General features: G+C 44.1%; 1 protein-coding gene across 4 annotated transcripts in view; it reads left to right on the top strand.

Annotated features, from left to right (window-relative positions):
* LOC135800242 (max dimerization protein 1-like) overlaps positions 1–12,267 on the top strand; it is an 83,435-nt gene that overhangs the window by 66,664 nt on the left and 4,504 nt on the right. For 2 of the 4 annotated variants that reach the window (XM_065313411.1, XM_065313410.1), the window contains exon 5: positions 5,107–5,491. In XM_065313411.1, coding sequence (XP_065169483.1) covers positions 5,107–5,491 — 385 coding nt within the window. The remainder of the gene's footprint in view (positions 1–5,106; positions 5,492–12,267) is intronic. The other 2 variants (XM_065313413.1, XM_065313412.1) reach the window with 1 other exon arrangement.

Below are 12,267 nucleotides of genomic sequence, written 5' to 3' on the forward strand. Positions count from 1 at the left end.
TCTGCGCTTTGTCATCTCGCCGGTTTTTTTTGTGTGTGTTTTTGTTTGTTGCGTTCGGAGAAATTCGGCGCAAGATAAATAGACATCATTTATTTATACGGGCGGGGCGCATTCCGCCGCCACTTGAAGTGATAAAAAGTTACTGTCCATTTTCGTCGTCTACGCTTCTTTCTTCCTTAATATGCCACAACTCATCCCATTGCCATTTATTTCCTAGTTTTCAGATTGACTCAAAGTTGCGAGTGAAACTTTTTTCGGTCAATGTCAACCTTTTTCCTCTCGCTAGTTTTCGCCGTTGATTATTTTCCCTAGTAGCGTAGTATGTTCAATGTTTAAAGAAGAACAAAAAACGCACGCGTTTTTATTGCTTAGCGCGAGAGCATAACCAGCGAATAAAAAAATAATCCTCGATCCGCGTCGCGCGGAGATGCCTTTTGCGAGGAAATCCGACGGACATGAATAATTCAACGAACCGGCTCCGGAAAATAGCAAAACGGACCCGAAACCGAAACACTAGAGCGCTCTTTAAAACCGACGTCCCTTTTACGGTTATTATTATTATTTAATTCCGGGCCCGTTCGATTCGCTTTTAATTAATACCACAGCGATATAACATAGGCAACCAATATTGCAATATAAATAGCAGTAAAGTTAAATGATTTCTAAACAATTTGCTACTCTTATGAATTTGTTTTCGCAGTCGTAAATTTTGATTTACCGTATCATCGTAAATTTGAAAGTTAACCTATAAAATTGAGTGTGTACTAACACACTGTATGCATACGATGTTTGGGGATGTTATATTATGCGTCGAACTATTTATTATTTTTTATCGCCTTGGCAAGCGAACGGCGCGCATAAATTCCAATATGCGTTATGCATGCGCTCGCCGGCCATAATGGCCATAAGCCATAACGTACGTACTCGTAGATCAAGCGCTAAGAGTTACTGCCAGTAATGGTAAATAGCGTAATGTGCATTGTGCAATGTGCGCGTACGTTATCCGCACGATTTCAGCATGTTTATAATTTTCGCGAAATTAAAATGTTGCATTTATCGTTTGTGTAATCAGTTAATCCCGAGATGAAAGACGCTCGCGCGCTGAGTTGCTTTGAAAATTGTAAGGTTTTACACGCTGGAGTGCAACTACATCTTATTACGTCTTGTAGACCGCGGCGCGCAATGAGATAAGATGATTAGTGGGTTGCTGGTAATGCGGCGCAGCGCTGCGGAGCGGAATAAATACATTGAATTAAGCTGAACAATGCAGGCAACCAAGAATACACCAAAACAACCAAACACGCCATAATTCGATGAGGCGTAAACGTAAACGTAAGTTAATCAAAGACATCAAAGATACATCAGATATGCAACCAAATACACACTAGTTTTATCATTTCCGAAACTTTTCGTGAACAAAGAAAAAATTTCCTCAAAGTTTATAACCCGTCGCTTTATCAGCAGAGTTGCTCCCTTGGGATATTCCAGACCATCCCAATGAAACATAATCAACCCTCTTATTTCCATTCCGGGCCCCGGCCGGCTTCAGTCATCATTCACTGACGCGCACTATTATCATTCGTCGTTCGCCATTATGCGCGATAACCGCACATAGCCTCTGTGTTCGAGACTATTAACACACCCCGCACTAGCTCCTCATTCTGTGTCTACATATCTCACATTCACTTGGCTAGTATAATAGTTTCCGTGAAAATCGAAGACCCTTTGGGTCTCCCGGACCGATGTCTGCGTTTTGTAACTGCTGTCGTCCTATCACTGCTTCGCTAGTTTCATTTCGGACGATTCGAAGGATTCTAGGACATCGTGTCCAATATATCTTTAACAGAAGACTTCCTACAGCTGCACAACGCTTGTAGTGCTTCAACCCTTACATTTCTATCCGCAGACGGAATAAGCGCTGGATAATAGACTTATAAATCACGTGATTTACTTCACAGAAGCGGTTATAGATGGCGCTAGTTGTATTTGGATAGGCGAGGTTATTCTATGTATCGGATGGCTTGATATTGATGCGAATTGAATTTCAGTTGTTATTACATGATCATTATAACACATGGGTATTATATCCGGTTTCCTTTTGCGCAGGAGTAACCCAATAATAGCATGGTTGTGATATTTATACAGAGTGTTTAGGTTTTAGGTAAAAAAAAATTAAAAATTAATGAAAACACATTGTATATGTTTTATATTTTTATTTTTTGAGGTTAGATGTATTTGTGGGTTGTAGATGTATGGTTATACAGTGTGTTTGTGAGTTGGTGAGGATTTTAATCAAACCGATTGGAATTTTGTTGTATATGTCTTCTCTGCGGTCAGCTTATTGAAACGTCGCGTCGCTTTGGGTCTTCGCCGGCGCAACAAGGGGGCACACTGGGGGCCTTGGTGCACGAGCGTGCTTTGTGCGCGCTTTTGCGGTGCGATCGCATCCGATCGCCCCGGCGCGCATTACAATGGAAGCGCGCCGGCGACCCGACGATAATCGATTTCAATGAATCATGTGAATCGAATCGGCCAAATGAGCACGACACCGCTCGCGGTGGGGTGGTGCGATGGGTTTGGGTGTGATGTGGCGGCGCGCATTGTTCGAGACAATCGAATGGAAAATTGCGATTTATTATCATCGCCGCAGATCACTGTTTTACAAACACTATCCGTTGGTTGTTGCGATAGAGGGCGTTGTTGGTGTAGCCGATATTGATTGACAACATAACCTCGTGTTTGTGCTGCTTGCTTGTTTTCCTGCATGTTAAGGACTCGGTTTAATGCGCCGTCGTGCTTCTTCGGCGGCTTTGTGCGTGCAAGCGCGCGACACGATCTTCGTGTTTGCGTTGTTGCCTTCCGCTGCCGCCGCCGCCGCTAATACGCGCGTGCATTATACGATCCGCCACCTCTGTCGAGCAGTTTGCTTAAATCCGACATAAATTGAAGTAATCTCTGCATAAATTTCCGGTTAATCTAACAACAAGCAAGCGGGCCCCGCCGCCGCCGAACACGAGCCAATGAATCGCGCGCTTTTACTTTAATATGACAGCGCTGTATTGAGGTTATCTCTTCCAACTTCTTGTCACTTGATTAATTTCCGGTGTGTGCGCGTTTTTTTTGGTGTTTTTAATCAAACGAAATTACGTCCAGCTTTAAGGTGCTACTAAAATAAATTACCTGCAATAAACAAAGTTCACTTTAACTTGCGCCGCGTCTGGGGGCTTCTTATTGGCGGCGGCATGGCAGAGGTCGGGAGACGATGCGATCGTTTTACTTCTGCTTCACCCGCACCTATACACACACACGCTGAGGGTGTGTGTTGACAAATAGCTTTTCTTCTCGCTTTCCGATGCGAGAAGAACTACTCGGGGTGTTGCGACAAATGACGTCAGGATCCATCTCTCGCAACCTGCACGCAGACGACCGACTGCTTTTTGTTGCTGTGTGTTATTTGTTTGACTTTTTACCCTTCTCGACTTTCTACTTTTCCTACTATTTCAAGAGAAACTATCTGAGACGATTTTTTTTTGCTTGGTTCTGATGCTGTGTGTGTCGGTGTACACACATCTGTTTTTACGTACATTACTGATCTCTGCGATGGATATACGGCGGTCCGGGATAAATCGTCCGGAATGACATAACTGCCCTGTTGAGAGCAGTTTGTCTTTGGAAAAATTGCTGTTTTCGTTTAAGTTTTATGAAGTTTCGAATTTAAGACCGCGCCCGCTTTTTCGGTTTCCGTTCTGTGCTACGTCTGTGTTTTTCTTTTTGTTGACATGCGGACGACATGAGTACACAAACAACTCACACACAATTTTATTACTACTCGTAAGAAACGTCATAAAAGCATAAAAAATAACATAATACTAGTATATTACAGGTTTTATAAGCATTAATATATGCAACCAAATATACACACTAATTGTATAGCTTTATTCTAGTCTACTGCGAGTTTATTCTGTTTGGTTTTTATTTTTTCTAAACTCAGGGTGACAAATAAGCGAACGACAAACAAGACGAACACGCTCGGCGGCGGCGGCGCCGGCACGAACAAGATAAACTGACGAACTCGAGCGTGCACACACGCTGGCTGCCGCGTTTTCGAGAAAAGTTGGCCGATTACGCGAACGAGACACGCCGAACAAATGTACGTCCACACAAACACACATATATATACAGAGAGAAGTACTGGCGATGCGCCACTGCAGAAACGTCCGCGGATGCGGAAATAATGCTTCCGGTTCGTGCGCCGGTGCTCTTATTTTCTTCCTTAATGCATTGCATCTCTTGGACAAACATCATCTCCACCAGCCGTCTGAAATTCATCGTTTGGTTATGAATTTATAACCTAATTTATTACCTCCTGCCACTTGTATTTTTTCCGGGGGGCTTAATTTTTGGTTGTTCTTCTCATCAACGATGTACACGGACGTCGCTTTGACTTGGGTCTTTAATCAGTCATCTTTCGGCGAAGAAGGTCTTAACGCCGTCATAAACGCTGATGAAAATACATTAGGGCCTTCATTTTCGTAATTAGATTTCATTTGTCGACGTTACGCATCGCACATAAGACCTTTTGCTTGGTGGTTGGTTTTTGTTTCGTGGGTCAACTCAACTCCAACACACTCACATTTACATTGATTAATTTTTTTTTTTGTGCGCTGCTGTTGGTTGAGGTTATATAAGAAGATGTGGATTGTGTTGTTGTGTGGCGTAACCGCAACCGAAATTGCACAGAGCGACTTTTTCCCTGCAGCCGCAACCCGCAGATCAAAGAAGATACTCAACCGAATTACTATCGCTCCGCTTGGCGCCGCGGTACTTACTTTGGTCGTTGAGCAGGCCCGTAATTTTCAGTTCCGCGCAGTTGGAGTTTTCGAAACGAAGACCCTCGCTGCCGCCCGCAGGCTGAAACGAGGACCAAATCGCTTTCCTTCCGCTTCCGCGCTGTATTTCTCTCGCTCTCTTCATCTCTTTTAATTCCTGCGAGCGTATTTTTTTAAGCCCTGCATTATTTATTTATTTAAGAAGAGTTAATTGAGTTTCGCTCCGGAGTTTAATACCAGTGATATACTATATATGTTTTTTGTTGCTTTGTTGCAGAGTTTAGAAGATAGAGATAAGAGGAAGGCGCTGATAAAGGAGACGCTCAGCAGGGAGCAGCGGTACCTGCGGCGGAAACTGGACGCGCTCGCGAAGAGTCAGGGCTGCTCGCCGACGACGGCGGCGGCGGCGCTGGCGGCGTCCAAGCGGCGCTCCGTGTCCGAGTGTTCGTCGTCGACGATATCGAGCAGCCACTCGTCGTCGACGACGTCGTCGCACTCGTCGGCGCCATCGCCGATCTCGGAGACAGGTGAGTCCGGCTACTCGTCATCACCACTTCCTAGCCCAACACTGCTCGCGGCGCGCCACCCGCCACCACCTCCGCCCGGCGACGATCACGCCTATCACAGGCACACGGCGGACGTGTTCGATTACGATGCACCTGGTACGTACACACACTCATCCTGCTACAAACAACGACAACTGCAAAATTTTACCAAAAAGTGTGCTGGAATCGTTTTTATTTTTTTTGATTTCTTTCTCCTGTGTTTTGGTTTTTATTCTCTGTATGTTTTCGCATGATGTATATTTTACGATTTTACGAGCGCGCGATGAATCCGCAACTGAATATGAATGAATTGCGGGCGCGACGCGAATCGAACCAAACGACCGGCACATAACGAAGTGGAAATGATTGAAATTACATGCTCTGCAATTTACATCGAAATTGCAAAAATCAAGCGAGCGCGCGCGCACGCGAATGAATGCACGTTTGATTGTAATTTCCACGCCGCAATCACCGAGAGAAGTATTAATTTTTCTTTTCCGAATCAAAATTGCACAAAATCACAAGCAAGAAAACTTGCAGACGTCAAATTGTCAATTACTTACATTTTCAATTTGCATACAATTATTTACCGCCCCCGGGGGCGTGCGGGCGAAAAATCGAACGGCGTTTCCAAGTGCCGCAATTGTTTTGGCACAAATGAACCTCATAAAAGGCATTTGCCCACCGAATCGACTTCGACACACACACACAGACCACCCTCTCTTAAAACAGAAGTCGCGAAATGAATGGGAACCGTAATGTTATTCGGTTATTCGATCCGACGTCCACTGCCACCAACTTTTCTTGGCAGTGGAGATGTATGCGCTGATAGTGTGCGTCTGTGTCCACGTAAACTGCGCGCGGGTGTGGCGAGCCGGCACTTCGAACAAACAACCAAACGGTGGGCGGCGGGGGGCGGCTAACACCATCGGGGAATGGTCGCGGCGACAGAGGGTGCGCTTACGAATGCCGCTGCTTATAAGCAAAACTATGCAAGCGCGCAGCCAAATCGTCCAATTTCCACAACAACCGTTGACATCGAAACCGGCTTCGAAATCGAGCTGGAAATTTTTAATATACTAAGTGTTCCCGGAACAAATAAAATTTAAAAACTTATTTACATAAAATACGTTTAGATATATTTTTAAATGTGATTTGAGATGTTTTTTGTTTATTTTAATTTTTTATATTTAAACACTCTGTATATGGAGTTGGAGGCGGCATGAAACGATTCCGAACGCGGCGAACTGTCGACAAGCAGCCACCGAGTTAAACGTTTAAAAGAGGCAACTTAAACTATTCGCAATACGCAATCAATTTGGTCGGATGCCAAATGCACACACATACACACCCACACAGCCACCCCCAATATAACCAGCGCACAAATATTTTGTCTTCGAGGCGTGACAATAATCCGATAACTAAGTGCGCATCGTAAAACATTCAAATTCAACATTCCGAAACAAAACAATTCACTTTTACTACATTACATTCTTCTATTGCTCCAACCTAACCTCAATTTTGTTCTCCCCGGGCTGCTGGTGGTTGTTGTTGTGTATTTTTTGTGCAGTAAAAAATACGAAAAGGGATTGCTGCGCCAGCATGTGGCAACGACATAAAATTTTACATTAGAAAGGGCAGGAAGCGCGCGTCGCGCACCAGATATTAGAGAGCCCGAGATGATACGGCGCGGAATAATACCCACCGGCGGGGGCGGCGGCGGCGGTGGTAGTTTCGCCTCGAAGCTTAGTGCACACGAAATTCTCGCAAAATTGCGACGCGCATAGCCCATTTGTTTGCAAAGTGGGCTTTATTGCGCAACTCTCGGCGCGAGACAACCGACAACCACCCACCGGCAGCCACCTCGAAATGCCGAAAATTTCGCTTAATTATATCCCCGAGGTCGAGGTTAACTTAAACCCTTAAAAATAAATTTTTATTTAGATTTATTTTTTTGTGTTTGTTGGGTATAATATATGCAACCAGTCTTACAATATTGTAATTAGGGTTGCCTATATACTTACGGATCTAAATTGAAATGAACATGACATTCGTGGTTGATTGCCGGTCGGGGGGCGTTTAACCCTCAGCAGCACACGACGAAAAACGCTTGCGGAATAAAGTTTTAAGGGGGCAATTAAATTCGTGAAACTTTTCTTATCAATGTTTATGAAATTACGAGTACATGAGAGTTTAACAACTCGCGCGCGCGCTCGCCTTCTTGTGTTCCGGGGTTTTCATCCCTTACGTGTGTGTGTGTGTGTAGGGAACCTGAACGTGACTTGCCAACTTTCCGGCCCCGGCTAAAAGCTCACCGTTTTGAGTTTGAACGCCAACTATTTAGCATGAGCATGAACACGCTTTAACTTTCCTTAACGAAGTACAGGGAAAAAATATTTGTTACACGCGATGCTTTCGGGGTTGTGTTTTGTTTCCCTCACACGATATAGGAATATAGAAACACGCCTTGTGTTGTGTTTATGTTTGTGCATTGTCATTAGTACGTTTGGTTAAGATTATTTTCGTTTTTTGTGTTGTTTTTGGTAAATTTTGCCATCGTCTGATTGTGTAAACATGGAATAATAAAGCGAGCGCGGCGATAAAGTGTTGCGCGATGATAAAACAAAACGTTTGCCGCTAAACGACGCGACCGAATTTAAGTGCTCTCGTCTTCGCGCGCCGTAAAAGCGCGATGCATAAACAAAGGCGAAGGCGCTGATAAATGATTGTCTCTTGCGTTCCGAAACACATTACGGCCTAGTTGCCCTCGGTTCATTTCTACAATGTCCTGGGAATTTTTTTCGTATTTTTGGGCGTGGTTAGAGGCATTATTATCTGTATTAATATAAAAAATGTTTGTTTGTTTCGCTTTCACGAGGAAACCACTCAACCAATCATCATGAAATGTTGTATACATATTTTCAAGGATATTGAGAAGAACATAGGATACTTTTTATTAAAAAATATTAATAGTTTTAACGTAGTTAAGAAAAACAAAAACATGATAGTTATTTTAAATATTATTTTTTAAACTCTGAAATAGAAACTAAGAGTTAATTTGAAGGTTATGCGCACTTTTTTGTCAAAATTTTAATTTTTGATATTTTAAGTAATGATAGTGATTGTTATCATTACATTACTTCCTGGCGGCTCACATTAGCCGCTGATTTATTCGCATTACGAGATTGCGTTCTCGCTGCCCTTGCTCCACAAAACGAAATTGGCAGCGGGCTTTTGGGACCGCCGAAAATGTCTGGTAATCAACGCACGTACAAGCTCCTGCGCGCTCCTTTCCATCGGACCCAGGCGCCGGTGCGGTATTAGCTCCAATGTGATGTAATGTACTATAGACCTTCTGCTACCTCCTGCCTCACTCCCGCGAGTATTCAATTCATTATTTTAAACTTTTGTCGTCGTCGGACTCTCCGGCACCGAGTGTCCCCATCATTCACAACAACATAAGTTTGGTTATGTGTATGTGCTTTATTCCGGAAGTGTTGTATATTTTGTATAGGAAAAGGGTTTCCTTGCGCGCGGTTTGATTTATTAATTGAGTTCGTGTTGTTCTAATCTTCATCGTGCGGACGTGCGCGCGCGTTTAAAATTTTACGACATTCCGAAACTCGGTCCTTTGTCAAATAAAAAGCGGCTCTGCGGGCTGTGGCGCAGGACCGCAACCCTTTTTGCGAGAGCACGCGGCACGGTTCAGTGAATTAGTCATTTTTGCTTTTTGTATTTCAATTAGGACGACGGCAATTACGTCGTTTTAATTCAATTTGATGATTAATTCATTTTCGGGCATCGTATTTACATTTCGCATAAAAAATATGAAATTTTTTCATAACAAGAAATAATTTCTTACACGTAAATGAATATCAATCTCCTTTGTCGTCTTTTTTGTTCATAGAAGTAAGTTTATTTGTTCGGGGTGTAATCCAGCTCGTGTCTCGTCTACTTCCGGTATTTTTAATGTTTACCTCCCGGAGACTTCCACTGCTGTTAATCCCCGCTAAACTTAGCGCGCTGGAAATGTTAACGCAAACAACACGACAGAGTCCCGGAGTTAGTTCGATCCGTGGTGTTCGGTAAGAAGTGGAGCTGATGATGGATCAGTTTATGTTCGCCGTACGCGCGCGCGCGCCTCCCGGACGGATGACATAACCAAACATGCGAGCGATAAACTTAATCTAAAAGCGTCACTCGCCGCCGTCTAATTACTTCGGGACTTAATCATTAATCTTGGAAAATGAACCCGGCGCGCAAGAAAATGCGCGAAAAGCGGAAGCGGCACTAAACTGAGTGTTTACAAGATGGCGCCGCACAATGGGCGGCCATTTTGTCAACAAATTATTTACGTTGCATTGTTAAATCATCATTATTTACACTAGTTTATGAGAAATCGATTTTTCGTATTTGGCGAAAAACATTTGCAGCGCGAGAAAAAGCTCATCTCGAGCAAAAACGCAGCCGAGCGCCGCGATTACGAATTTATGGAATTTTCCTCGGGCGATATCTTCTCGGCGGTCATAAATCAAAATTTTATATGGAATTTTTATTCACTTTATAGTGAACCGCCCCACCTCAACGTATACGCAGCGCACTCGAGGTGGAATTTTCATCCAGCAGGCGTTAAAAACGTTTAAAGTAGTAAAAAAGTCGAAAAAATTACGAAATTTTATCATTTTAAGGTTATGACGCAGCAGTGACAGCTACGCGCGCATTGGTCCGAGCGAAGACGAAGACTATCAACATTAATAATTTGATTTAATTTAATAGCGCCGCAATTTGGTTCTCTGCGGCAACTATTCGAATGTATAACCGCATAATCTTTTATTAGCCGCCATCAAATCGTCCATCAAACGCGCGGGGATAAACTTTATTACCTTATTACTTGATTGCCAGTGTGACATACAATGTGACTTAGTTGGAAAGTAAATTATTCTTGCATTTTATTGAAAATTACAAGTTTTATGCGAAAAAAATCGTTAATTTTAGTTTTGTAGGATAGGCAACTTTGTTTGCATGTTTAATAAAGTTAATTTCGTTGCCTAGTGTGTCATTCTGTGTGCGAGTTTGTTACTTTTGACTGTAAACCGGAACAAATTTGCTTTTACGACTGTCACTTCCGTCTTCTTTGAATTATCCGCATACAGTGTGTCTGTGTGCAACCAATGCGCACGCGTCGCTCGTAAACCTCGCGCGGAATATAGAGATAAGCCTCGAACGCGTGACCGGCGCGAAATTTACGGAATTCCCGATGCCCACGGCGTGATTTATCGAGGTTATGTGCATGCACGCTCGCGCAAGAAGTGTAATTTATTAATGAGATTCCGGCCGAGATGGTCAGCTAATCCACCCATCGCACACGGGTAGATCATATTTTTCCCCATGTATTTTGGGTTGCCTATATCGATGAACTATAAATAAAAGTAATATTGAAATGGTGGCGGTTATTTTTTTGTTGGTGCGAAACGGGTGCAAAAAACCGTTTGCACAGCGCGCTGCTCCCCGGGGGTGTGAAAATCTATACTTGATAGATGTGTTTCGGGGGCGGCTGTGTGTGTGTGTGCGTGTGTATCATGCGCGCGGAGCGATATGTAGAGAGGTGTGTGTAGGTGAAGGGAGTCGTCCCTTTTCGGCAGAGCAAATATTTGTCGGTAGTTAACGGTGTTTGCGTTTCACGCATGATGTAACAACATCGAATCATCGGACCTGTGCGAAGCGGGCGGAATCGATGGCGCGTCTTCGCGCTTGAATATACACATTTCGCTCGCCAACACCTCGCGCAAACACAGACCTGTGGAAGCACATAACCTCCACAATGCACTCGTAGCAGACGCAGACGCAGCGCTAACCTCAATTGTGTGCTTGGTTTGCGCCAAGTGCAAATTGAAGAGCTTCTTCTCCCGCTTCGGAGGGAAATCTTAGTGGAATTGAATACATTTTCTAGATTGATTACTATACTTTGCACATTTTTAAAGCAGAAAATTAATATTTATTAGTTTCAAGTTGCCGGAGTAATTTGATTAATGTTTAATTCAAATTTCAAAGGGTTTACATTGTATGATCCTGGCCATTTTGTTGTGTTTGTGTTTTGTGCGCTGCTTTTTGTTTATTTATGCGTGAGTGTTCTGTTTGTCGTGTTGCCTACTCATCCGCACACTGCTGTCGTATCAATTCGCGGCAGCCGAAGGGAAAAACGACGCAGAAAAGGGAAAAAATGCGCGTGTTGTTTCCCTTTCATTATTTGTCCGCGTTCGTTTCATCCGCTTTGTACGCGGGACGCGTGTGCGGGCTTGCAAACACCGTCATCATCACCGCATCGTCACACCGTCGTCGTCGGTCCGTCCCCGTTTCATTTGGTTCGGCCATTTTTTTCACTCGATGCGTCCGGGTAGTTTTGCCCCAAATGCCGGAATAGTTTGCTGACGACGGACATTTTCTCGGCGAACGCGTTTCCCGCGCCCTGCCTCTCTCGCTCGGGGGCTGTTTGCGCGTTAAGTTAACATCGCCCGGGCGCGCAAAGCCATCCCGAAGGAAACTCGCCGCTCGCATTGAAAAGAAGCGCGACGCTGGCGAGCGTAAAGTGAATGGACCTTTTTTTTTCTTCGCTGCCGCCGCCGCCTTTCTCTCCCTTAACTGTAAATTTATGAGGAACGATAAAAGAGTCCGCGTCATCGTTTCCTCAATAAGTTCCTTTGATCTGGCATTCATTCGTACGTTCGACAACTTTGTCGGCCGCCACCGAATGCATTTGTTTGCCTCGCTCATTGCTGCAGCACCACACTGGCGGTTGGAAACGAATCAACAACTTTTGTTCTCACGGTCACTTCGCGTGGATTTCGCCGGGCGTGTATGGTGGCAGGTTTCTACACACTCGGTGGATGCATTGT

This window comes from Atheta coriaria, unplaced genomic scaffold, assembly GCF_025399875.1.
Source record: "Atheta coriaria isolate IRGN ID8LTWV9N9 unplaced genomic scaffold, Caltech_Dcor_3.1 hic_scaffold_10_pilon, whole genome shotgun sequence".
Lineage (NCBI taxonomy): Eukaryota > Metazoa > Arthropoda > Insecta > Coleoptera > Staphylinidae > Dalotia > Dalotia coriaria.